Source organism: Ursus americanus, chromosome 11, assembly GCF_024610735.1.
Source record: "Ursus americanus isolate L20-20 chromosome 11, mUrsAme1.1.p, whole genome shotgun sequence".
In the NCBI taxonomy this organism is placed as follows: domain Eukaryota; kingdom Metazoa; phylum Chordata; class Mammalia; order Carnivora; family Ursidae; genus Ursus; species Ursus americanus.
The window spans coordinates 32,343,036-32,365,732 of NC_142137.1; the positions used below are offsets into that span (position 1 = coordinate 32,343,036).

General features: G+C 42.8%; 2 protein-coding genes across 2 annotated transcripts in view; one reads left to right on the plus strand and one right to left on the minus strand.

Annotated features, from left to right (window-relative positions):
* Positions 1-281: 281 nt before the first annotated feature.
* The window catches only part of TRAPPC3L (trafficking protein particle complex subunit 3L), a 35,079-nt gene continuing 12,663 nt past the window's right edge, over positions 282-22,697 (minus strand). The window contains exons 4-5 of the mRNA XM_045798530.2: positions 3,821-4,006; positions 282-401 (exon numbers count right to left, since the gene is read on the minus strand). Of these exons, the coding sequence (XP_045654486.1) occupies positions 282-401; positions 3,821-4,006 (306 nt within the window). The remainder of the gene's footprint in view (positions 402-3,820; positions 4,007-22,697) is intronic.
* CALHM5 (calcium homeostasis modulator family member 5) lies at positions 4,946-13,152 on the plus strand. Its single transcript, XM_045798529.2, has 2 exons — positions 4,946-5,579; positions 9,085-13,152. Exons 1-2 carry the CDS (start codon positions 5,040-5,042, stop codon positions 9,472-9,474), a joined length of 930 nt encoding a protein of 309 aa, XP_045654485.1. The 5' UTR covers positions 4,946-5,039; the 3' UTR covers positions 9,475-13,152.

Consider the following 22,697-nt stretch of genomic DNA (forward strand, 5'->3'; position numbering starts at 1 on the left):
TTAGGATGGACGATATCATCTGTGAATTCATGTATGCTATCTTATAAGGAGTTGTTTGTATATGAAATCTTATGGACATAAGATTGAAAATGTATACTTTATCAGCAAAGAAAAGTGTCCCACACTTCAAATTTCTGGCTGATGTATAAGCCTTTTAAAGCCCATGCTCTTATGAAACAATTCAAAATTTCTATGGCTCTGTATGTTTAGATAATAGTAATTTAGTTTAGATAATATTAATTCCTCAACTGGCTACCCTGTGGCATTGTGCAAGCAAGGCTTCATTTTTTCCGTCTGCATTTTTTCTCATCTAGCTTTTTCAGAAATGTTATTCCTATTTCTGTCACACGGTCGCCTTTCAGTCTGTCTTGCAAGAATGTAACATCAGCAGCCAAATGAACCTAGGAAAGGGGAAAAAAAGGCCTGCGTCATTTTGGTTCAAAAAAAAATCTCTAAATTTTTCTCTGTTTTCAGCTTTATTTACCCTATAAGGGGCTGACTTTCCTTATGGAATGATAAAAAGGAGCTTGCTCTGGGGATGAAGGGCTCTTTACTGCATGTCCTCCAGAGATGGTCTGGCAGTGTGTCAGCTCTGTGGTGTGAGTCTGCAAAGAGAAGGATGGTCCAGGCCACAGCCAGCCCAGATGATTCTGGGGCAAGCCCAGAGATAATGGCCCACTCTTGCTCACAGTGCACAGCTGAACTATGGGTCCATCTCAAGAAGAACACAAATTCCCAACTCAAAGATAGCCTTGACCCAATGTACCTTGTCAAGCAGAACTTCCAAGGATAAATGGATTCTTAAGCGATTTCTTTCCAACTGACTTGCATTCATTCTGTCATCAGCTAAATAACATAATCACTTGTCCTCACAACATTGAGCAATCACTTATGGCTTTGAGAGCTTTGAAAAAGTATCAACTAAATAAATTATAGGGGCGCCTGGGTAGCGCAGTCGTTAAAGCGTCTGCCTTCGGCTCAGGGCGTGATCCTGGCGATCCGGGATCGAGTCCCACATCAGGCTCTTCCGCTATGAGCCTGCTTCTTCCTCTCCCACTCCCCCTGCTGTGTTCCCTCTCTCGCTGGCTGTCTCTCTGTCACATAAATAAATAAAATCTTTAAAAAAAAAAATAAATAAATAAATTATAAATATAAAATTAAAGATTGAAATTACAGACATGAATATTTGATATCCAGCCCTTCTTTTCCACTGTAAAGCATTTCCCACTTCCCATACATTGAAGTAATCCCACGGGGCTTACTTCTCTATTTATTAAAATGTATTCACATAAGAGCAGCATATTGCTGACCTACTACCCTCAACAGAGTGTCCATTCAGCTATTTTAAGTCATTGGGATAAATAAGATAACTAAGCAAAAGTACTGGGTTGGTAAAAGCAAATAATAAGTGAAAAAGCCTGGGTCTAGTAGGCAATTGAAATATAGAAGCTATATTCATCCTCATTTCCCCTCCAGGAGATCTTTTTTGTCTTTGTCAAAATTTAACAGAAGGTCAAGTAAATTAAGCAAGGAGGCTACGTGGAAGCTATTTGGATATTTGAGGCCACATGAGGTCTGATACCTGTTCGTCCTATAGCACTAGAATCAACCGTTATCCATGAAAGCTGGCGAACACTTTATCCTATTTTTTATGGTTCATCCCTTTTGCTTATAGGCTCCCAGAACATTTCCTTTCCCCTTTGTTGATTTCTGGATTATAGGGCAAACCTAAAAAGTTGGTAAGATAAAAGCATGGAAGATCTGTGTGAATAATACATTATTTTGATTGTTTTACTCTTCTGGATTACCTGTTGTTATATCCTTCCTCTAATTGTCACCATAATTGAAAATTACATGAATGCCTCATGATTGCATAGGTCAACACATATCTCATCTTTGGCTACTGTCTGGTCCCACCACTCTTAACAGCTGAGCTTCTGGAAAAATGAGACTTTGTGGACTATTACCTCTTTCTAAGCTGAGCCCCCAAGGGGCTCAAGAGTCTTTGCCAGATTATCTTCTTCTTCCTCCACTTTCCCAAACCAGCTTTTCCTAAGGTCCTTCCTGACTTTTCGGTCCCTACGTGTTTTGACTGTTTTGCAGGTCTTGTTTTACTTAGCCCCTCTGCTGTCCTTGATCTTGTGAATCACTTCCTCTTCTTGAAATACACTCTTCCTTTGTTTCTGGCTCCATTTTGTCCCAGTATTTTCCCCACCTCTGGTTCTTCCTTCTTGGTATCCTTTGCAGCCTTTGTATTCTCTCTTCAACGTACTCATCACGTGGTATTGCTTCCTAGAATTCCACCTGTGACTCCTTTTCCTTCTTTTCCCACACCCCCCCCCCCCCATCCTTTGATATTTCCAATGCCTTTTCGGTCCACATCTCTCTGTGGCTTTCAGACATGTACAACAACTGCTCGCTGGGTATCATCACTTGCCTGTGTGTTAGGCACCTCAACTCCAGAACCTCCCAAGCTGAACTCCTCCCTTTTTGCCTCTCCTAACCCCCACCGTACCCCTCCTTGGTTTGAACTCTCTTGGTTAACAGTACAACCATCCTTACAGGTTGTTCAGACCCTGAAAAATTCCTGACTCTTTTGCCCCAACTTACTTCTTTCAAGTAACTGATAGCCTCGTCTCAGTCTAATTGATTACTAATCTGCCTTCTTAGTGTTGTTCAAATTGGTCTTCTCCCCACCACTCCTATTGTCAGGGCTTTATTCTGGTTTTTCTTGAGGTTACCATCACAGCTTCCCAATTGCCCTCTTCTTCCCTCCAGCATCGTACCCTCTTGTACACTTTCACTTTGATGACAAAGGAATGAAATTCCTAAACCACAAATTTCAAAATATCATCCCCTTTTTTATCAACCTATAATGGGTCTCTGCTGCTTTCATTTCAGAAATCTTAATTCCCAAGCTCTGATCATATAAATGTCTCCCACCACTTTTTAAAAATCAGGCCTCTGTAAAGTGAAGCCTCCTTTTTCATGACAATACCTCTCTCAAGCTACATGTCACCCATACTGAACTAATTCAAGTTCCTTGTTCCTTGAATGAAACATTCTTTTTGTGCCTTTGGACATGCTGCTCCTTTTACCGGGAATATTATTTTCCCCTGCTCCCCTCCCCCTAAGGCCCTCCTTCCCCTAACTCCTATTTATCCTTCACATGCCAGCCCAGAGTTTCTCTAGGAAGTCATCCCTGCCCCACCACCCAGCCCAACCCAGCTCCTCCCGTAGCCATTGTCCACACTTCTTTACACATCTGGCTTCTCTGCTGCACAGAAACTCTTAAAGGGCAGTGACTATGTCTTGCTCATCTTGTATGCTCAGTGCCTTTTAACAGATGCTGATCACTGCCTTTGTTAAGTCAATGAATAATTCAGGTGTGGAAGTCAACCTCCAAAACAGACTGCAATGATCTCGGCCTCCTGTTATTCACACCCGCAGGTAGTGCCCTCCCACACTGTACCAGGGTTGGCAGCACCTGTTGTGACTGGATCTTGGTGAAGCCTCTAGCCAACTGGCAGCCAGGCACCTAGGCCATGTGAGTAAGCGTGGAGGCGGATTCTCTAGCCTGTGTCAACTCCTCACCACTGCGGCCCTGACCAACAGCTAGACTGTGTGGGTATTAAGCTCGGAAAGACTCTTAGCCACAAGAGCTAAAGGCTCTTTATCAAAACTCTTCCCAGATTTCTGATTCTTAGAAACTGTGTGAGATAATAAGTACTTGTTGTTTTAAGCAGTTGTATTTGGGGGGTCATTTGTTACACAGCACTAGCTAGCAAATATACCTGGCAAAATGAAATACGTGCTTTACCATTTCCAGGGCACCTCTGATAATCCCACAGAGCAAATTGCAGTAGCACAGAGAGGATCGCCCGGCGGGGAGCTCTTCCACAAACTCCACCAGCGGATTCTTGTCTAGGATCAGGGAAAATTCAGTCCTGCTTGAATTGTTACAGGTCACACTTGGTGTAATCCCCAAGTACATCTTAAAGGCAACCTGATAAAGAGGGAAAAAAAGATTCTACTAAAACTTGGTCTAGAACAAATATCTGTTAGCAGAGCACCCAAATATTCTGTTCTAGACAGTGCAGCACGATGGTTAAGCATGTGGAGTTTGTAATCGGAAAGTCTGGGTTCATACTCAGCTTTGAAATATACTGACCCTATGACCTGCACAAGTCTTAAACCCTTTCAGTTTTACGGAATATCCTAAGGGACTAGTTTTCTATGAAAACAAGATGCTTTATGAAAGAGTTAAGCATTATTTCTCAAAAAATCGTTTTCAAAAATAAATATCGTTCAGGAGGGTAAGTAATTAAAGTACTAGTTATCATTAGGGTTGAGGGTAGGGGCGGGCATGAGGTCAAAGTTAGAGATGGTAATTGAGAAGTTGCTATGATCGCCTGCGAAAGGAACGATGAGGACCCTTCTCATTTTGTCTTTCATTCAAAACTCAAATGCTCCCTAAACTTTTCCATCTAAATTTCAAATAGCCCAAATCCTACAATTTGGCTCAAACCTCTGATGCTCGTCAGTTTAAGAGGATACAAAAGGAATCTTTCAGGTCTCAAGGCAAAGGAGCTAAAGTAGCAGCTCTTAAGCAGCAAGAGAAAAGCCATCATCTAACTCCCGGCTTGGAGACGTGATTTGGCTCCCGGTGCACTGGCTGAAACCTCTCTCTGCTCATGTTGATTCCTCTGGCTGGAAAATTCCTAGACTATTATTGCTATGCTTGGGAACCCAAGCCATGTGAAAATAACATAAAACAGAAGTGGTGCCCTTTGAATCTACCCCGATTCTCAGGGTTTTGGCCCCGGTTCCACAGCGCAAATCCACCAGTAGGAGGCATTATCTGAACATGGTTGGGAAATACATTCCTAGGGAATGACATTGTTTCCTTATCTGGCTGAATTCAGTCTGAGAAGGAGGACTGTTGTTTCTGATGAAGAAAGAGCTCCACCCTCGGTCACTGCCACAGCTGCTCTGACAATAAATAAGGGCAAAGCCTTTTCCCTTGGTCTAGCTACACCATGGATGCTTTTCAGGGGATTTTAAAATTCTTCCTCAACCAGAAAACTGTTATTGGCTACAGCTTCATGGCTCTGCTGACCGTGGGGAGTGAGCGTCTCTTTTCACTGGTGGCTTTTAAGTGTCCCTGCAGCACTGAGAATGTGGTGTATGGGCTGGTTTTCCTGTTCGCTCCTGCTTGGGTGTTACTGATCCTGGGATTCTTTCTGAATAGCAGGTCTTGGAGGCTCTTCACAGGCTGCTGTGTGAATCCCAGGAAAATCTTCCCCAAAGGCCACAGTTGCCGCTTTTTCTATGTCCTTGGCCAGATCACTCTGAGTTCATTGGTGGCTCCGATGATGTGGCTTTCTGTGGCTCTGCTCAATGGGACTTTTTATGAATGTGCCATGAGCGGGACCAAAAGTTCAAGTCTCCTGGGACTGATTTGCAAGGGCAAGCCCCAGGAGTGCTGGGATGAACTTCACAAAGTCTCTTGTGGCAAAACCGGCATGACGCCCGCGGACAACGAAGAAGTGAAGCTGTCCCTTCAAGCCCAGTCGCAGGTAAGGAAGGACGAACTGGCCTTTTTCTCCCAGCAGGCGCTTGAAGGATTCCCTCGGGTACTCCTTTCAGGCCGAGCTGAGTCTGAATCCTGCTAGGACGTTTTGAAACTAAAGGAAAATTGGAACGCGATGCAGCATGAGGACAATCTTGGGAAAAGCTTTTTAGAGGTTGGTGGCTCAGTAAAATTGCTGATTGGATTGTCTTTTCCACTTCCGAAAAGAAAATATCCTCTGGGTTATGCATATGTAAATACTTAAGTGCTTTCAAAACAATCTGTTGGGGTTGACTTGGTAAATAATGCATGACGCTAACTCATAATTGAGTGTTAGTGGCAGAGCTGTAATTAGAAATTACTGCCTCCTTTCAATTATTTATTTTCAAACTGGTTTCTCAGAAAAAACACGTGCAGATAGCATTCATCTATTAAAATACAGCTGAACCCAATGGGCGCATGTTTTTCAAAGCAGCATGTAATATAATTAGTGTAGAGATTCCCTCAAATGATTTCTGGCAACTGTTATCTCTGTGTATAAAGGTTGTGAAGATTGAGAAAAATTTCCTGTGTATAGTGGGCGTTGGCAGTCTTTAAATAGCCGCTAGTGAAAAGGGACCGTATTCTCTGGGGAGGTTACGTTCTCTGCTCTTTGTGAATCAGACGAAGAAATTCTTACAGTACTTGAGAAGCTCAAGACTTGGGACACTGCTTTTTTTAACAGAAGGAAACTGTAGCTTTATCTAATTGACACAGGGAAGTAGCTTGTCATCCTTCCAGGTACCTGAGCACAAATCCAGATGTGAAGCCTTGCCCTGGCCTCAGGAAAAGACCGAATTGCTCCTCGTGAGTGTGAGTCGTAGGGTTACATTCCCCAAACCAAAGCAGCTAATAAGAGTAGATAAACAGATCCACGGTTTGTCAGGAATGCCATTTGTTTCCGAAGAAATGCACTGAAAGGGGTATAATTTTGCTTTTTCAACAAGGACTTGCCTTTTCAACAACACATCAGGGCAGTCTGGTTTTAAAATCATCCTTTCCAAAGCTGGTCCGCAGCAGAGTCACACCGTCATTTACGTAAACTGATAAGCTTGAAAATGTCCCCAGACAAAATCTTTTGTTTAATGCATAAAGCACATCCTAGATAAAAACATGCCAGGATCTCAAATGCCTTCCTTCTTTTGTTGAAGGAAGGCATTAGTTACAAGTGTTCTGATACAACGAGTGATTGATGATTTACGTCCTCAGGCACCAGACTGTATTCAGTTAGTGCCAGATCCAAACACTTCTCACTGTGTGAGCTTTTCTTCTCTAAACACAGGCATAAGGAAGTCATGCGTATCCTGTCATTGCTTAGCCTGGGCATACTACCTGTTTACTTTTCAGCAGAATGAGAAGGACCTGGGGCTGATCTCTAGGGGAGGAGGCATGTGGGATGCGGAGAAGGGGAGCTCTATCAATGGCAGGTGCTGACCACAGCGGTTCAGCCCTGCAGAAGCAACAAACAGTCCAGATCAATAGTTGAGTATGTGGGTGGGGGTGGAAAAAGTGCCCCATCCATGGGTGGGGCAAAGAAACAGGAAATCCAGCTGGGTGGCTCTCTATTCTTAAGGAAGGCAAGTGGACTAGTGGCCAGAGCTTGGTCTTAGAGTTGGCCAGCCTTGGGTTTGAATCCGGATTCTACCATTTACCAGCTCTGCGACCCAGAGCTCATGGCATGGCCCCTCTGAGCTCTTGTTTCCTCATAGTTGGGACTAATAACATCTACCTTGGGGGGTTGCTGGGAGGTGTAGAGATGATGGACGTATAGGGGCATAAAGCTGCTGACATACAGTACGGGCTCTAAATTGATGAGAAAACTGCCAGGGTTTGAGAGAGGGGAGTCATGCAGAATGGAAATATTGAGGGACGCAGTGGGGCCATCCACCATGTCTACTTAGAGTCTGGGTGCTATGAATTGGGGAAGAACAAGAGGGCTCAGTGCTCGGCACTCAGGTGAGAGCAAGGTGACGCTAAGATCATGCAATGTGGGAAGAGGTGTCTGTAGGTGATCAAATAGATCAAACAGTATAACTCAAGCAGAATTGGCTCAGATATTGAGGTGAGATGGACTACTGGCCTTCACGAGGCCCGGTTGTGTGGAAAGAGGAAGGTGGAAGATGAAGAGAAGAGGAAGATCTGAAGTAGCCAACCACAAGTGATTCAAGGTCACTATGAGGACTTTCACATGATAGAAGCTGTGCCTCATTCATAAATCATGCCAGAAAGATCCCATGGGTTCAGTAATGCTTTTACGTAAACATCTGTGTGTTTGAAAAATAGCGGCATGTGATAGAAGCTAACACTCGCTGAAAGCATATGTATGTCTACGTCCTCTTATTTGAATCCCCCAAACTCCCCTCTGAGGTGGGTAACCCCCATGTTACAATGGAGGAAATGGGGCACCCATAGGAAATGAGAACGCCCATAGGGAGAGGAAGGCTGAGATTTAAACCCACCTAGTGCCAGTCCAGAGCTGGCATTCACGTGGAGTCCGGGGCCCTCATGACACGCCACAGGCCGAGCCAGGCTGCGGGAGCTCCCGGTTTAAAGCATCGGAGTGTGTTTGCAGTTCTGTCATGGTCTGAATGGGTTCATTTGCAGATTATTGCTTCTATTTTCAAATAGGCCCATTTGCTGAGAAATACTGAGTCATTAAATGAAAATGTCAAGAGACACTGTGAAAGGGCTCTGTTAGTTGTCCAAATAGGAGATTAATTCCGATTGTGACAGATGTAATTAAGAACAACAAGAAAGTTTAGAAGGTCAGTTGAGCTATTTAGAGTTTTGCCTTTAAAATTCAGAAAAAAATGCCAGTTTGTACTCAAAAAGGAATTTTTTTTTCCAATTACCAAAATTCAAAACCAATAATCCTGAAGGTTTAGAATGATTCTAATTTTTTTTTCCTTGGCTTTTATGCGTCCTTTCAATTCTTCTAGCTTCAGTTTCCCCATTGTATTATGTCTCTCTCACTTTATCATGGATGATGAATAATGAGATTTCTCTCAGAGAGGATCTGTTGTTCTCCGCAAACAACTTAACGTGGAAAAATCAGTCACTAGCCATGAATATGCATTTATCAATGCCTGAAGATTGGCTGAGGAAACGTTCATTTGCTCCAATGATCACATTCACTCATGCATGGAATTCTTTCCTTTAATAACTGATACAGTTGAGGGCTTGCGTTAGCTGATTCTTGGATAATTTATATTTTTGCCCTTTTCCATTTGTCTGCCTTCTGGTTATTTCTTTGCCTACCAGCAATGGTGGGTGGGATGGATGCTAAGGATTAAACCCCCACTTTTCTTTGACTGTTAAAAAAGTATTGTTAAAAAATTAATGTGAAAGATATGCACTGAGCCATGGCAATGACTGTGGTATTAATGCAGCCATACGCTCCCCCGTAACACCACCTCCACTCCCTGGGAAGTGGCTTTGTTTTTGCACATCCTCAATATTTCTTTCTTTCTAAGATTCTAGGATGGTGCCTGATTTGTTCAGCATCTTTCTTCTCTCTGCTCACCACTTGTTACGCTCGCTGCCGATCTAAAGTTAGCTACCTTCAGCTGAATTTTTGGAAGACGTATGCGCAGAAGGAGAAGGAGCAGTTGGAAAACACATTCCTGGAGTATGCCAACAAGCTGAGTGAGAGAAACCTGAAATGCTTTTTTGAAAACAAGCGGCCAGATGTCTTCCCCATGCCCACCTTTGCAGCCTGGGAAGCGGCTTCGGAGCTGCATTCTTTCCAGCAAAGCCAGCAACATTACAGCACCCTGCACAGGGTGGTGGAGGACGGTCTGGAACTTAGCCCCGAGGATGATGAGACCACAATGGTGCTTGTGGGTACTGCCCACAGTGCGTAGTGCTTCCACCCCCACTGACTCGTGGCGTTCAGGGCTACACGCGTTCTGACATTTTCGGCTGCATCAGTAGCAACCGGTGTATCTCTGTGTGTTCTCACAGTATTTTCTTGAAGACAAGAACCCAAAGGGAAGGAGCTTTGCGGCTCCCAAGGGCAGGCAGTGTCAGGATGTGCTCCAACTGGTGCTGCGTGAGTGGTCAAGGATGGAGAGAAAGGTGCTCTTCTGTGGATGGGGGTTGGGGTTCAGTGGCTTCAAGTTCTTTTCTTTTTTTTTAATATAAATTGCATTTATTCATTTGAGAGAGAGAGAGCACACACAAGCAGGGGGTGGTGGAGAGGGACGGGCAAAGTGAGAGAGGGAGAAGCAGACTCTCCGCTGAGCGGGGAGCCCAGCGATGATGCAGGGCTCGATTCCAGGACTCCAGGATCATGACCTGAGCCAAAGGCAGATGCTTAATGGACTGAGCCACCAAGGTGCCCCAGTGGCTTCAAGTTCTAAGATTTTATGGTTTGACAGCAAGACTCATGCCAGAAGTTCAGCCATTCTGTGTAAATATTGGTCATGGCATGTGCGGGCAGAAGTGATGACTTGTGAGTAAGCGAGACACTCTTAACAGACGGCTGTAGACAGTGGGATCTGCAGTGTAGTCAGAGGAAATCCTTGTCCTGCAAATCTATTCTACTGCTTTTCAAGGACGTATGAAATTCTACCATTTGGAATTCATTTCCTTGGAATCTGAAGACAGCAATTCTCAAGAAAAACACATTGAAAAGATATGATGCCTGAAATTTAGAGCTTTTCACATGTTTCTACTGTGCACTGAAAGTACGTCCTTACAGGCAGGGCTGTATTATGGCTTTTGGGAGCCGTAAGCACTTCTGCCTTCATGGACCCCTTTCTACATTAACAAATACACACACACACACACACACACACACACACACACACATTTGTGATTGTGTTAATATAAAGACAAATATATTAATATTATATATTAAAACATTTTTTTCAACCCAAAAGTTCATTTATTTTCTTCTGATTTTAAAAGAAATTAAAAACACTTCCACAGCCCTTGGCATAGGACCCACTGTGCTGAATGGGTAAGTTAGTCCTGACTAGGGGTTTGGGGAAACTGTCAAAGCAGTGCTAGTGTAAAACTGTTTTGCAGTTTTATGTTTATCAGAAATAATGCAAATTTTGCATTCTACTATGTAATATCCCCATGTTAAGTTAAATATATATACATATATGTATAGTTTAAATATATACATATTTACTAACATATATGTTAGTTTAAATATATACATACACATATTATATATTATATATAACATATATAATATATACAATATATGTATATATTTATGTACATTATGTACATTTATGTATATGCAATATATACACAGTGTGTATATACTATATATAATATGTATATGTACATATTTAAGTTCCCCCTAAATCCCTTAGTGGCGTTAATGTGTAAGGAAGAGGCACTACATTTTATGCTATGGCTCACACCTTGTATCACTAAGAGTCCTGGCCCCCTAGCTGGAGAAGCCGGGGAATGAACCCTTTATGACCACGGAACATTATCCCCAATGGCAGAAAGGATCCTAAAGGTGTTAAGACCCGAAACATATACTTGGGAATTTAGAGCAGGCTCACGTATGTGTGTGTGTTTAGGTGGGAGAGTAGAAAGTGGAGGATATAAAGTTGCAATATATTTGATACATTACTTGGATTTTAAACATGGTGTATGATTAATATTTAACAACTGACTCTTAAAAAGAAATTCCTGATTTGAAGTGTTTGCCAATTTCTATGACACAAATTCAAGTTACCCAGATGAGATCACTGAAGGCAAAGTGAAGAAGAGATGCGAACCACAGGCTCTCTTTCTTGAGTCTTTCAAAGGTCTTAAAGTGAGCATTTTTTTTTTTTGCATTTACATTGATTCTAACCAAACCAACTTCACTGCATCTTTGCTGCATCTGGGTTTCACTTAAATAAAACCAAACCATGGTAATACAGCTCAATGGCTCCAACTGAGAGATGGAGTCTTAGCCTTCTCCCCTTACTGAACCAATAGCTTGTAGCAGAAGCGAATCCGATTGTGCAAGTGCTACAGCTAATGCCTCGTCTTCGGCAATGCTCGGCCTGGCAGAGGCCAGCCACCATACAAGAAATCCAACCACCCTGAAAGCTCCAAGCTCTAAAGAAGGCCACACTAACCAGGAGCGAGACAGAGAGAGGAGGCTGGTCAGCCCCGCTGTCCCAGTCGTTCTAGCTTAGGTGTCAGACACATGAGTGAAGAAGCCATTCCAGACAGCTTCAGCAGACGTGACATGGAGAAGAACCAGGGAACCCAACCAACATCCAGAACAAAGATCTCATGTCTGTGATCCTAGTGAAGCCTTTCCAGCCATCCAGACTTTTGAGCCACACTTCTGAGGCTGCAGACATTGTGGGGCACTCCCTATTGTGTCTTCCCTCATCCCTGACCCAGAAAACCATGAGCTTAAATAAATGTTTTGTTGTTTTCAACCACCAAATTTGGGGCACTATGAAGCAATGTTATATGTAGAGCTCTTCAGAATTAGACAATAACCATTTTGCTTCCCCTAATGATATAATGGGTCTACACAAGGAATAATGAATTCTAAACTCCTAGGGGAAAGCACGGTGGGATGAAGACCACATCACTTGAAGCTACTCATGTTTCTTAGCATTCCTAAAAATGGGAGAGCCAGAGGGTCTGTGCCTCCTTCTGCTGCACAGTGCGAGAGGAAGTACACAGGATCACCTGTCAAATATTGTTTCCTGAAAAATTCAGTCTGAATCTAATCAAGTATTTAGACCCAATTACTACTTTACAGGAAATACAGGCCAAAGAAAGCAAGTTAATGAGGAAGCAACCCAGTAAATCCACAATACAGGACATTCTATTTGACCCATGACTCAGTTTTCTACAGACCAATAGCATGAAAAAAGGGGAAAAAGAGACAGAAGAGACCTAATGACCAGAAGCAACATATGAGCCTTATGTGTAACCTGTTTCAAACAGCCAACTATAATAAGATATCTTTGCAATATTGAGGGAAATATGAATGAGTATTAAATGGGTATTAGATGATTTCAGGGAATTATTTATAATGATATTATAAATTAAACACATGCATATAAAATATATACCGTGTTATGAATAATAATAGCATGGTAGTTTATATTTTTTAAAAAGTCCTTACTAGTTACAGATGCATATTGAATGTTTCTGTGTAAATTAACATAATGTTTAGAATCTTCTTTAAGGGTACCTGGGTGACTCAGTTGGTTAAGAGTCTGCCTTTGGCTCAGGTCATGATTGCAGTGTCCTGGGATTGAGTTGGGCTCCCTGCTCAGCAGGGAGTCTGCTTCTCCTTCTGCCCCTCCCACACCTTCCCCACTTGTGCTCTCTCTCTCTCTTTCTCTCTCAGATAAATAAATAAAATCTTAAAAATAAAATATTTCAGCACAAAAAAGGGGGGTTGCTGAAAGATGAAGCAAGATTGGCAAAAGATTGATAGTTACTGAACCTGGAGAGGTGGTACATGGGGTTTATAAAATATTCTCTTTACATTTGTGTATGCTTGAAAATTTTCACAATAGTTATGCAATGAAATAAATTACATGTTCATCTCAGTTCTTCTGCGGAAGAGTTGTCAATCAGTTCCTGCTTGCCTGGATCGTATCCTCTAGCATCATTTTCAGAAAAGGTTCTTGGGAATACTAGTCCCTGAATTCTTTGGTATTCAAATGTTGGCCTGTTCTCTACTTGAAGGACGGTTTAGCTGGTTCACACTTTCTCTGCTTGAGTATATTTTAAGCGTTGTTCCATTTTCTTTTGTTACTGGATGTTGCTGGGGAAAAATCCAATGCCATCCTGATTTATTTCTAACATGATGTTTTTGCCTGTATTTTCACATCTTTTTTTTTTTTTTTTTAAGATTTTAGTATTTATTTGGGAGAGAGAGTGCAAGAGAGCATGAGCTGGGGTGGGTGGTGGGGGAGGTGCAGAGGGAAAAGGAGAAGCAGATTAGGCCCTAGTGCGGGGCTCAATCCCAGGACCCTGAGACCATGACCTGAGTCGAAGGCAGACACTTAACCAACCGAGCCGCCCAGGCGCCCTGTAGTTTCACATCTTTAAAGTCTTTAAAGTCCAATAATGTTACTAGATCTGCCTTCGGATGGGTCTCTTGGATCAGCTTTCCCTGCTCCAAGTTACATTCTTATATTATGGAGAAACATTTTCTTTGTTTCAAGAAAGTGGGGCTTGTGAATTTCCTCTTCTTTTCCTTATTGCATTATATGATTTTCAAGAAATTTTATGGTTTTGGATTCAGAACTAAGCCACTGCTATGCTCTTATTGGAATTTTATTAATTTCATAATAATTGTTAAAAACTAAATTAATCTTGTGGTCTTGATTCTTATTTCATCTATTCCTCCCCTCTCTTTCCCTCTGCCTGCCCTGCAACCAGAATAGAGTCCCTTTGATTTTTTGACACTTGTAGCCCCTGACCTACAGGTAAGTAGCAAGGAGCAGGGGATCCACATAGTTACCTCTTAATGTGGTAGCTGCAAGGAGGAAGATTTCTCTCTGTGTGTGGTTGTGGCCTTGATTGTTACCATATATTTAACCCAATCCCATCATTGCCCAAAGTTCCCAAGGGAGCCTAGACTGCCCTGAGGTGCTGACGAGGGAAGGATCCGGCTCCGGTTCTAATCATTATAGCAGTGGCTTCTGACTATGCCTTAATGAAGCCCAACATGTGTACTGGGACATAATGAGATTTGAAGAGAGACAAAAGGGCAAGCTGAGCTGCTGAGGCTGGAGGCTGAGCATGGAGGGAAGCCCCAGAAAGAAGCCTTCAAGCAAGAGCAGTAGCGGCATTTTGTACTTACACCTATTTGAGTAGGATTTTGATCAAGAGCATTGAGTTAGTTTAATCCCTTTTAGGATTGGAACATATTTATTACATATATAAAATCTCCTATTTGAGTCTGGAAGGAAATCTGCTTTTAGGCAGCTTCAAATAATATTTTCTTTTTTTTAAAGATTTTATTTATTATTTGAGAGAGAGAGAGCACATGCGGAGGGAGAAGTAGGCTCCCTGTTGAGCAGGGACCCCCCCCTACCCTAATGCGGAACTTGATCTCAGGACCCTGAGTTCATGACCTGAGCCGAAGACAGACGTTTAATGGACTGAGCCACCCAGGTGCCCCTCAAATAATATTTTCAATGTTCAGTTGGTTAAGGTTGAGTGATGCAGAAAGAACACTTGTGCAGCTGTAAGAGAGATCATATTCTAAATTTTGCTCTTCCACTAAGGAGGGAAGGAGAGTTAATGTTCATTGACAACCTATATGTGATGGATACTTTACATATGGTTTATTTTTAAAATTTCCCAGGCTGGGGAGGAGGGATTACTGTTTTTACTTTTATGAATAACACTGAAGTTCAAAAAGGTCAAGGTTAAGCCACGGGTAAGAGAACAGAGCCTAAATTTGGACCTGGATTCATCTGATCTCTTAACTTCCACCACAGAAATGTTGTCTCCTGTTGGTGTATTCTCAAGTAATTATTTAAGCTTTAAAAACATGTTTCCTCATTGGTAGAATCAGAGTGTTGGATTAGTACATCTCCGAGTTTCAACTCTGTTGTCCTAAATCTTACAGCCAGTAGCACATGGATTCCATCAATGGGCTTCTTGGTGTATTCCTGGAATTTTATGTCTAGTTCTCAGGTTCCTGGCCTCTTTCCCATTCGGCACAGCTCTTCCACCTTGGGTTTCTAAATTATTTGGGATAGCTATGTCCAAACTATGCTTCTAGTTCCCTGTATCAATAAGGTCAACTTCCTAATATTTCCTTCAGTAAAAGTGATACTTGATAAAGAAGGGATCTCCAGCACTGGGAAGTTCACAGAAGATTTGGAGTAGTCTCCAGACTTTAATTTCTATATCGTACAAGCCCGTCTTTCTGTCTGTCCACATGACTAGCCGTCTTTTTACAGTTTCAGTTTTCCTGATCCTATAGCCACACCCATGTTAGAGAAAAATCTTTTAAAAGTTTTAAATTATAATGAAAACTGAGATGAAAATGGGGGAAATGCATTTATTATTTTATCTAGTCACATTCTCTAGATCATCTCCAGGAATAGGATTAAGTAAGAAAACTATGAACTCTGATGATATGAGCAATTCTGCTTAAGAATGATACCTCAAGATATATACATCTCTGGCCAGAGTACCTAACCCATGACACAGTTACTAGTTGCACTGTAACAACATCTCATTCCTAGATTTTAACATGAACGGATATGCGTCTGCATTAATAGTGATTGCTGATGGTATCAACTTTCTCCCAGCGTTTTTTGTTTTTGTTTTTGTTTTTTGTATTTAAATCATGGGAGGAAACATGAGGGATAGTAATTAGTGTTTTAAAAAACTCGCTTCCTTAAACACCTGGGTGACTAGGAGTGGGTCTCACCGACCCTGTATAGGAAATACGCAGTTAAAAAAATATATAGTCACAAACCAGCATTTGATCATTTTCCATCTTCTTTGGAGTGAATGTCCTAGGAGGATCAGCTTCTCTCCCTATCTCCTTCCCAAGAGATAAGTTAGTCATCCCAACCACTGGTGGGCTTGGTTTTTTTCTTTCAATCAAGACTATGCAATTTTTTTTCAATGACATTTTATTTTATTTGAAACACTTAAAAGAGATAAAAGGAGAGGTGGAGGAATTGGGACTAAGGATCTGGAGGAGTGGCCGTCCTCACACACCTCCGTCTGCCTTTACAGCAATCACCCTATAGCACCAACCAAGGAACACAGTTTGCAAACTCTTTCTTTAAAGCAGAGGAGACCCATGAAGATTGCTTGGGGAGCATTTTAAAAGTTCTGATGCCTGGTCTTATTTTCAGAGACCATCACTCAATTGGTCAAAAGAAGAGCTTGGGCATCTGGATTTTTTTTTTTTTTAAAGCTCTAGGTGATTCTATGGAGCATTAAGAATTGAGAACCCCCACCCTGGAGCATCACTGAGAGGGCAGGGCAAGTCTGAACAAAATCTTACTTCTGACATGCACTAAGAACCCTGAGCAAGGAGGCCCCAGAGTGTGGCTGTCTTCCCCATGTGTCTCTGAACCTTTAGGCCCAGCGGGACCTTGCTTCAGCCTTTGGAGTTTGGTTCCCCCAGAGTATTCCCTCAGCCGTTTTCATCTCCTGGGAAGGAATTTCCTTGTAAATAGTTAGAGTGACAAAATGCTCCCAACCCTATTGCTATTTTCGTTGCACACACTTTGGTTTGTTTCGTAACTCAGGCTCTCGTGAATCTCATTTAAATTAGTTAAATAGAAATAAAGCTGAGACTCTCCAACGGAAAGTTAGGACAGCCTAGATCTTCGTGTGCCGACGTATCCGGAACATTAAAGGCTCTCCCCCGGGGCGTCTTTGGTAACAGTGCCGAGGAGATAAGACGCCTAGATGAAGCCAGATGTCCTATGAGACCCGACCATACACAGAAAACTGGAAGATGGGCATTTGTAGGTAAGGGGGAGGATAACTTGCAGAATTTACTGACAACTGAGCCTTAAGAGACGCTTCTCTGTGATTAAAGGAAAATAATATTACACAAATGTCGTCATAATAACAGCTTACGGGTAATTTTCCCGCAGGTGCCCACTTTCATTTTGGAACTCTGCCGTGAGTGAGTGATGTGGTCTGCTGGGTTGGGCCGGAGCAGTCCGCAGATGCCCCAGACCTCGTGGCTATGCACACACATGCTTTTCCACAAAAGAAATCTTCCTACGCTTTTCTTCTTTCACCCCTCCCAGAGGTACAAAGGGGGAATAAATCAAGTATGTGTGGGTGTTTGTGTAAGGCAGTCCTTGCCCACTCAGAGGGGGGAATTAAGCCTAAATGGTTATACTCCTTTAAACGAGTTTCTTATTTTTAATAATCCATCTGCTATATTTCTGTCCCCAATGGGAAGATTTCTCAAAATACTCGATGAGTTCCTTTTGCTGTTAATATTCATCATTTTTTAAATATTGAGAATTTTATGACTATAAAGGGTTTTTCTTTCCATTTAATTTTTTCCACTCCCTTCTTCCCTGCTCAAAAATGTTACTAAATAGGAAAATGGCCTGACATTCAGCTAGCTGTGCGGCCAGCCTTCTCTGGAATGCTGTGTGGTGCTGGGCTGTGACTTCCATGGAATTCAATCCCTGTTTATCAAGGGCTCCCACTTATTTTAATATCATCTGTTGGAAAAAGTGGAAAAAGTAAAGCCATTCAATAGGCCCCTAATACTACATTGTGAGTTAGCCTCTGAAAAATAGTAATTAATAACAAAAGAAGATGTTCTGTCTAGGCTTAATCTGATTAGCTTCCATTGTTGGGGCAGGGAAGAAAGGAAGCGTGATCCTAGGACCGCATTGAGGGCATTGAGGGCATTGAGGGCAAGGTCAGACAGTGCTCTCCCCCTAGGATCCAGCCCACCTGCACCGCCCTGCAGGGTGGGGGAGAGGGGAGCAGCTCTCTGTGACCTGGTCTCCAGTGGCACGCCGTCACCTGTGAACATTCAGGCGCCACTTAGTCCAGACCCTTTGGATTAATGGCTGAGCCTTTCACTGATTTTCTCCCCACCTCTTCAGCTCCCCACACAGGTCATGTGGTGAGGAATGCCTGGGTCCCAAATCCAACCTAGACTCTGAGGACCCTGCTGTTCTAATACCTCAGTTTCCCACTTCAGTCTTCTGGGTGGGAATGGAAAGCACATGCAATAAAGGCCACATTCTCAAACATCTATTTACAGATTATTCTAGCATAAAACAGTGGCAAGACACCTAAATATTTTAGGATGGTTGTGTGTGTGTGGATGTGGGAGGTCTCTGAGCTGACAGTCACAACTGTTGGCTGTCTGATGTACGTGAAATAAGTGGTCAGCCACCCTGTAACCTCTCCCCGCTTCTCACCGAGAATTACCTGGATTGCCTGAATGGAAGCTTCCCTCCATTAGCATCTGTGTGGGGAGCACAAAGCCTCCTCTCCGTGTCCTGGAAGGCAGAAGGCTGAGCCAGGGCATATCACCTGGTGATGTGGGCCAGGGGCAGTGAGGTGCTCCCATCCCTGGTGAGATGAGCCACCTTTTGAGAGGATCGTCAGGGAAGACCAGACCTCCGCCATCAGTGCGGGATTTTAACAAAGGGCAGGGGTTGCCTAGTGATAAAAACGTTCCAGCATTCCCTCTATTCTATGCCATCCAGGCTGCATTTCTTAGTCTATCCCTTCAAAGAAATTGTGCGTAAGGAGGAGGAGAGTGTGTGTGCGCGCGGATGAGTGGCGTGGGGGTGGGGGGGAGGATAGGGGAGGTCTGAAGGAAAGCAACTTGAGAATTGAGATTTAAATTTGCATCCTGGTTGAAAAAGTAATATTCAAAGGACAGAAAAAAGTCTCCCAATTTTGTGCATAGAATCAGGATGTGGACACAATTCAAGTGTTGTGCATCGTGCTGGGTGCGTTACACTTAGGCTTATACCCAGAATTGTGAAATACGATGCCTTTTAGGGAAAGTATTCCTTTTAAACATGTACATTGTTTAGAAAATGGAGGAAGACAAATATAATCAGAAAAAAAGAAAGAAGGGCACCTGAGTGGCTCAACTGGTTAAGTGTCTGACTCTTGATTTTTGGCTCAGGTCGTGATCTCGGGATTGTGAGATGGAGCCTTTATCAGGCTCCACGCTCAGGGGGGAGTCTGCTTGGGATTCTCTCTCTCCCTCTCTGGCCCCCTCCCTCCATGCACGCTCTCTCTCTCTTTCTAAAATAAATCTTTAAAAAAATTTAAAAAAAGAAAGGAGAGAAGTAAAATACAGAAGCATAAGGAACAAAGCCTGTTTTGCTTTGTTTTTAAGAGAAAGAAAAAAACCTAAGATATGCTGATGTCTCTGTCTTGAATGGCCTGGCTCAAGTTCATTTCACCTGGGCAGTTTTCCTAGTCCATAAAAAATCAGGTCATCTCTGGTAACATTCTCTGAAAAAAACAGAGAATGCCAAGAGAAGGGACTGAAAAAGATCTAGAAAAAGAGACAAAAACAAAAGCCCTATGGGATTAGAGGACCAGAACAAACTTTTATGATTGGTTCCTTTATAAAAAATTCAAAAGAAAACCCGATACTGTGGTAGCAACATCATTTTTCTCAAGAGAATTTGGCTGTCTCCCTTCCACAGAAGCATCCCTCAGAGTTTATCGTTCTGAGAAATGTCTGCCCTCCTCCGCCTAGCTAGTGGTCTAAAATATTTATTTTCAACAAATAATGTGGTTTGGCTTGGATTGCTTCCCAGAGGACGCTTTTTTTTTTTTAAATTTCTTACTTGATTATTACCTGCAAAACACATAGCAAGGACAATTCTCTTGATTCCAATACCCTATAGTTAACATGTTACATGGAGCCCACTACTCTCTTCCACACGGGAATTCTAGCCTCTGGAACAAAGGAAAACACATGCCAGCATCAGTAAGACAAATAACAAGAGCAGATGGTTCATAGGTAAAGAAGACTCACAAACAATTTCCTAGACAGGAAGAATGAGGTCTTTGCCAGGTGCTTTGCCCAGTTTTGGGAGATCTCAGAATGTTTTTCATACCCGAATCCCCTTCCTGGGGGGCTCCCTGTGATGGCCAGGCTCTGCGTCTCATTCCGCTGCCATTGTGGCCATAGGTAATGGACTAGGATGGGCATTTGCGAGCCTGGGCAGTCAGGCCACAGCTTGGCTACGGGCCGGAAGATGCATGTCAGGGAAGCTCTACCCACGGAGGGCAAGTGATTGACTGGACAGGTCAGAGGGTCTTTTGGGGACTTTGAATATGAGACACAGAGAGTCACAGAAGACAAAAGACACCCAGAAAGAAGAGAGTAAAGGAGAGTAAGCAGAAGTCCTGAGGTGGCAGAGTCACGGGGGTGGAGAGCAGATAAAGAATAGGAAGATGTCAGCAGGTAGTTGCAAGAGCCAAGTAAGCAGAGAACAGTTGAGTCACCAAAATGACAAGGACCGAAGCCAGGAACCACAGATGCCTGCTCCTGACATGACAGGGTAGACTGAGGGATTTCCTGATTTCTGCTCTGCCCGGAGGCCTAGCTGTTGTGTCCCCAGAGCACCCTTACCATCAGCCACTCTGACCTGACCTAACCCACCAGCCAGCGGCGTGAAGGAGTCCACCCAACACAATCTGGCTCCATGATGAATTTTAGAACACATTTCAAATATTTTCTAAAGTAAATGGAAATGATTTATTTAATTGATCAATTTTATCTTTAATTAGCTTCCCTTGATAATGAAATCTTACCATAAATGGGTTTGGAAAGTATGAAATACATTTTTGTGCAGCTAAGGAGATGTTTTTCAGCTCTTAGACTAGAGAAAGGTATAATTGTATTTTCTATCTGCCCTTATAATAAACTGGAAGTGATAGATGCCTGTTGAGTAAGTTAAGTGTAATATCTAATGATTTGATTATCTATTTAATGCTTGCATTTTTTTTTTTGTAATCACAATTGACCTCAGTGTAGGAAGACCAAATCTCCCTCTTCTCCTGAAACTTTCTACACTCATATAAATAGTGGTGAAAAAACCCCGAATGTTTCAATAAAATTAGCAAGATGAGTTCACTGTCCATTATTTAATGAGAATCAGCTCTTGTCCTGTCCAGGATCCTATTCAGTTCAAATCGTGTTATTGCAGATCGGCTATTGTGAGCCACCAGACACTTCTGGAGCACTGAATTTTCGATGTGGTAAATCTTGCTTGAAGTAAGGGAGCTCCTGCAGGTGCTGGGAGCCAGGGCAGGAGGGGCAGGCAGGCTTTGATTCGGAGATGAATGTGGACCACTGCCCTCTCCTGGACAGAAGAGGAGGAGAACCAGCGTGTGCTTGAGGGAAAAGATCTACAAATATTTTCCAAATTCACTTCAACAATTTTTAATGAATGTCTACAGTGTCCTGGTTTGCCATGGCACTGCGGGCCAAACCCCAAGAATGTTTGAAATTGTCCATTCCTTTGAAAAGCTTACAGACGGGACAGGGCAATGAAATTTCCCAGAGATGAAAGATAACCTCACTCCAGAGTCAAATCAAAGAAACTCAAGAAAATTCTGTATTATTTCCATTCTTTGTACAGTACTTTGGCTGTAGTTAGATGGAGAACAGAAATATATACCCCCCCAAAAAAGCTGGTCAACTGCAAATTTTTGGAAGATTAGCAGGCATAAAACCCAGTAAAATTCGATTTCGCAGACTAACACATTAAGCTAAAGTGCAGACTCATGTCACTCTTTTTTCACAATAAAAATGTTCTCAGTAAAGGTAATAATCATGGGTTCCCTTTCGTTTCAGAAGTTGTTCCGTCATGTTTGCTTACTCATCGTGACTGCAACTCCTGCCTCCTACAATGAAAACTTAAGTTTCACCCTTCGGCACATTTCAGAAAATGGACCTGGTCCATTTCAAGCTTACGAGCCCCTACCCCAGACGTGCGTCTAAGCCCTGCTCTACGTTTCAGCGGGCGGCCGCTTAGTGGCCAACGTACCATGGTCTCCTCAACTCACTCCTTTGGACTTCCAGGGAAGAGAACACAAGTCATTAGCCAGTCCTGTTCTGAGGTTCGTGGCCCATAATGTCAGTTAATGGCACTTGGAACAGTAATAAAATAGAGGAAATTTACTAGTTATGGGAGAGAACAGATTTGGTTATAGAGAAATCCATAAAGAGCCACTGGCTGGATTTAACAAATGTCAGCGTTTAACAGAAAGTTTTTGTTTCAGAAGTTTGCACATTGAAAAGTTTTGCACATTGAAAAGTGTGCTCTTTGGCCTGTTTGGTTTCTCCATTTGCAAGAAGGTGACACCATCCTGCTAAGAGAGGAGTGCAGCTTCCTTCCTCTCGTCTCCTGTCCCCTAGCCAGCTTGAGCGACCCTGAGAGGTGAGACTAGTTCCTGTGTGGGCCAGCAGCTTGGGTAGGGTCAAACACGAGGCCATCGAAGTCAAAAAAGGACCACAGAAATGTATGTGACAATCACACCAGCTCAGGTCTTCTGTGCTGCTTGTCTGATGATTGCTTCTCAGCTCCAGACTCTTCATGGCCTTGCTTGTGAGGCTAGACGTAGATCTTGCAAACATTTCTCC

Excerpts from the sequence above, each read along its gene's own strand:
- CALHM5 (XM_045798529.2), top strand. The coding sequence starts at position 5,040 with ATGGATGCTTTTCAGGGGATTTTAAAATTCTTCCTCAACCAGAAAACT. Across the intron at positions 5,580-9,084 it reads CCCTTCAAGCCCAGTCGCAG|ATTCTAGGATGGTGCCTGAT; the intron begins GTAAGGAAGGAC and ends TTTCTTTCTAAG.